This window comes from Sinocyclocheilus anshuiensis, unplaced genomic scaffold (genome assembly GCF_001515605.1).
Source record: "Sinocyclocheilus anshuiensis isolate Anshui unplaced genomic scaffold, SAMN03320099.WGS_v1.1 scaffold522, whole genome shotgun sequence".
Lineage (NCBI taxonomy): Eukaryota > Metazoa > Chordata > Actinopteri > Cypriniformes > Cyprinidae > Sinocyclocheilus > Sinocyclocheilus anshuiensis.
Window position 1 is genome coordinate 738,998 of NW_015544185.1, and position 4,546 is coordinate 743,543.

A 4,546-nucleotide genomic window follows, 5' to 3' on the forward strand; every position below is an offset into this window, starting at 1 on the left:
AACACACAAACACACACACACACACACACACACACACACACACACACACACACGTCAAGGTTCCATGGTGTGGTGGTTAGCGCTCTGGACTTTGAATCCAGTGATCCCTGTTTTGTGGGAAGTCGTGGCCTAATGAGAGAGTTGGACTCGTAACCCAAAGGTTGTGGGTTCGAGTCTTGTATAATTCAAATTAATAATTTAGATGAATATATTAAATAAAGCTATTTTTAACAAAACTAAGATTTGTATAGCCTATATACAGTATATACTGTATATTGTGTGATGCTATTTTATGACAATTTCCTCAAATTCTCATTATTGTAATACAAAAAATAATGCTAAAAAAATTGTATATTATTATGCTGATTAAATAAAAAAATAATTGTATTTTGTATTACAGTAATTTAAGAATAATTATAATAATAAGAAAAATAAGCTCAAATAAGTTCAAAAGTAAACTGACCAGACACACTCAAATAATGAATATTTGTGATTAACTGTCATGAAATAATGACAAAATGCAAAACTCATTTAGGTAAATATTTAGGAAATAAGGCTATTTTTAAATATTATGATGCTGTTTCTCATTATCATAAAAAAATCACAGAAAATCTGTTTGTGTGTGTGTGTATATATATATATATACGTATATATATACTAGGGCTGCACAATTATGACAAAAATCATAATTGTCGATTATTCCCTTGAAATTGTAATTGCGATTATTAATTACGATTATCACAATTTACATTGAATGATGTTTATACCATTGTTTAATGCAACTGCATGCCATATTTTTATATGAAAATAAGCTGAAAACACACCTTTAGTGCTTTTCTATAGCATTAAGCCTCAACTGTCAAATATACATCGGATTGGTTTCTTCTTTAAATTATAAAAAAAAGTAAAAATATGAATGGTATTATAATGTTATACTAAAACTAAAACAATGGGAAAACCCTTAAGATAACATGTAGAAAGAAAAAAACATCTTAAGCGTGCAGAATAACATAAGTGGACTTTGAACGATTAATTGCCGCTTTGAACGATTATGTAATTGTGGCATCCATAATTGTAATCACGATTAGAAATTCGATTAATTGTGCAGCCCTAATATATACACACATACAAATTTATGACAAAAATCGTAATGACAGGTATAAATTTCTTTATGCAAAATATCTATATATATTTTTAGATTTTGGGGGGAAACCTGCACTTTTAACCTGTTATACTTACAACAGCATGCATACATTTTCTTAACTGACTAATATCATTATATGGGTTGGTTTTATAGATGCACATGGGATGGTTTTATAGATAACTACAGCTGTCACTCAAATGTCCAGCTTGTCTATTGTTGTACTGTGGCTCAGCTGATTCCTCTGGGACTCTGGGTTAAGCGCATCTAATGGATGCTGGGTTAAAGGCCAATGAATTGGATGTACAGTGCGTTCGAGGGCCATTTATTGAACATCCCTGTGTTGCTTCCCATTAAGTGGCCCAAAGGCAGAGTAGTAATATGAAAGGAAGCTCTGGGGAGTCGGACCTGCTGGTATAATGAATAGCGGATGAAATTGCTTGAGGATATTTCCATTCGCTGCCATCTGTTTCTTCTATTGTGTTGAGCTTTAAAAGCTGATTTTTTTTGGTTAACAGACGGGCGAAAGAAATGTCACATAAAGTACAACATGAACTTTACATAAAATACATTATCGAAAATGAAACTGGGCCAGAAATATGCTGCGTTCCAGGTCAACTTTTTATGGATACTGCTAAAATACAAAATCAGATATTGACAATAATCTATGCCATGCATACAATTTAAAGGAATGATCCAGTTGTTCCAATGTACGTGCATGACCGTAAACATAACTTTTGGTTTGTTTATGCTATGAAATGGTTATTAAAAATGCATGTTGTGCATAATATGCATTATTTTCTTGCCTGACCTTCTGAACGTCGTTTTTGCACTTGTCCAACTTCTCCTGGAGTTTCTTTTGCTGATCTGATGTGACTGACGCCTCTCCTTTGCTATTGGCCTCCCTTGTAGATGCAATTTTTTCTTCTTTGCAGGCCATGTGGTATGTTTTCTTTGCTGTTTCCAACTGCAGATTGAAGATAAGATGACCTTGATAAGCATTAGCACTTTAAGTCAACTGTTTGTAGTTTCAAACCAAGATATTTCCAAGATATCTTGTAGTTCTAAGCCAAGACATAACATTAAAAGTGCATGAAGTCATTTTTTGCTATATTTGGAATTGAATACTACTATACTGCTTGCTACAAACTATTTAAAAAAAAAAACTTGTAAAACAGAACACATTACTCAATGACAAATGTTTCAAACTGCATGCTACTTTGATGTCACATGACCTCACTGCACCGCATGTTTCATTCACCAAATGGTGTCCAGTTATCATCTCAGGAAATACGGTTATTTTGCTTTTTTTTTTTTTATCGAATTTTATGTTGATATTGATCCAGTTTCAACAGTCACTCTAAAAATGGAAGGTCAAGTTGAGCGCATTGCATTCTAGGACACAGTGTTGTGTAGTATACTACACATTTAGACATATATACTCAAGGCACTTGAGTATCCCATGCACAGAGAAAATATGCACACTGTGCAGTATACACACTTTTTACTGCAGAAATACTGTAGTAATTCCTTCTAATTCATCAGCAATTATGGCATTTCATTTCATGTTGACTGATGTGCAAAAATAAGCTGATATTCTCTAGCAATAATTTTAAACATAGTTTTTAAAAATAATATTTATGTTTTTGAGTGGGAAAATTACCTTTAAAAGTTGGTAAGTTATAAATGTGTACACTAATGTTCAAAAATGTGGGGTCTTTGAAAGAAGTCTCTTTTTCTCACCAAGGCTGCATTTGTTTGATCAAAAATACAGTAAAAACAGTGAAATATTATTATAATTTTAAGACTGTTTTCTATTTGAATGTATGTTAAAATGTAATTTATTTCTGTGATCAAAGCTGAATTTTCAGCATCATTACTCCAGTCTTCAGTGTCACATGATCCTTCAGAAAACAGTTGAGCTGCTTCATATTTTTGTGGAAACCATGATACATTTTTTTCAGGATTTTTTGATGAATAGAAAGTTCAAAAGAACAGCGTTTATTTGAAACAGAAAAAAAATAACTTGGTGCACCTTTATAAGAACATCAAATATAGCGATCATTTATTGAAAATGTGTCACAAATATCTGTCTCTTCACCTCTTTGAGCTTTTTGGCCCAAGGTTTCTGGGCTTTCCGGAAACCCTCCTCTGCTTCTTTGGTTTCTTTGAAGCCGCCCATCATTTGTTTGTGGTAGGCCTCTTTCTGCCAGTTCTTCACCTTCTCCAAGTCCTCATTCAGCAGGTTATTTTTCACGTCCTGGTGTAACTCGCTCACCTTTTCTGCTTCTGTCATCAGAGCGACCCAGGCTCTCTCCAAAGTCCCGTACTGCGGCCCTGTGAGCAATAAACAACGCATTAAAATTGATTGAGTGAGAAAGCGAGGGCAAAAGAGAAGCTTATTTAGCTTAAGAAGCAACAAAACATTTTGCTTTGAATCTATTCAAGGATTTCTGCACAAACACGGTTCTCCATGGCCACATCATCAATCATTCAGCACCTCTCTCCACCAGCTGCCTCCACCTCTTGGACCAGTCGGTGAGCTGCTGCGCATAGGCCTTCTCGATCTTGGCACGCTCCTGTACGCAACTCATCATGTCATTGCAGAGTCGATGGCCATCCTCGATTCGCTTTACTGTACGCTTGTAGTTCCCAACCTGAGAAACATATATACATTCTGAAAAAGGTCAAGTCATGGACAGGACAGCACTAAAGCATTAGAGCTAAATTAATTCAATAGAATAATAAATGTAATTCAATAGAAAACAGTCACAGTCCACTTTTTCAGCGTCCTTGGCTCTGAAAGTATTTCTCTTATTCATTTTCTCCATAGGGATTTAAAAACAAACAAACAAACAAAACACAAATTTAATCTAATCTAAATCAATAATATAAAAATTAATTAATAAAACAACCAATTTTACAAATGTTACAAATTTTGTATATTTTGTAATTTTACAAATTTAGTATGCATGTATTTATGTATGTGTGTGTGTGTGTGTGTGTGTGTGTGTATATATATATATACAGTGGGTACGGAAAGTATTCAGACCCCCTTCAATTTTTCACTCTTTGTTATATTGCAGTTTTCTCAGTTGTTTTGTAATTAATATAATTATTTTATAAGAAATTTGTATCTCAAGTTTTATATTGTACTGTTGTTTTATATTTAATAATTCATAAAATATATGATATATAATATAAAAATGATATAACTAATATAAAAATGGAATTGGCATAAAAATGACAAATATCCCAATGCTCTTAAACTTATGTTATCACATATATAATAAATATAAAATGAATTAAATTGAATTAAAATAATTCATAAAATAAATAAATATACCTAAAAATTCTATATATAATTTTCAGTATATTAAGAATTATATTAAAATTATATTATAT

General features: G+C 32.5%; 1 protein-coding gene across 1 annotated transcript in view; it reads right to left on the bottom strand.

Moving 5' to 3' along the window:
* The window catches only part of LOC107696456 (protein kinase C and casein kinase substrate in neurons protein 1-like), a 9,486-nt gene that overhangs the window by 4,065 nt on the left and 875 nt on the right, over positions 1-4,546 (bottom strand). The window contains exons 2-4 of the mRNA XM_016496794.1: positions 3,642-3,798; positions 3,243-3,478; positions 1,953-2,108 (exon numbers count right to left, since the gene is read on the bottom strand). Of these exons, the coding sequence (XP_016352280.1) occupies positions 1,953-2,108; positions 3,243-3,478; positions 3,642-3,798 (549 nt within the window). The remainder of the gene's footprint in view (positions 1-1,952; positions 2,109-3,242; positions 3,479-3,641; positions 3,799-4,546) is intronic.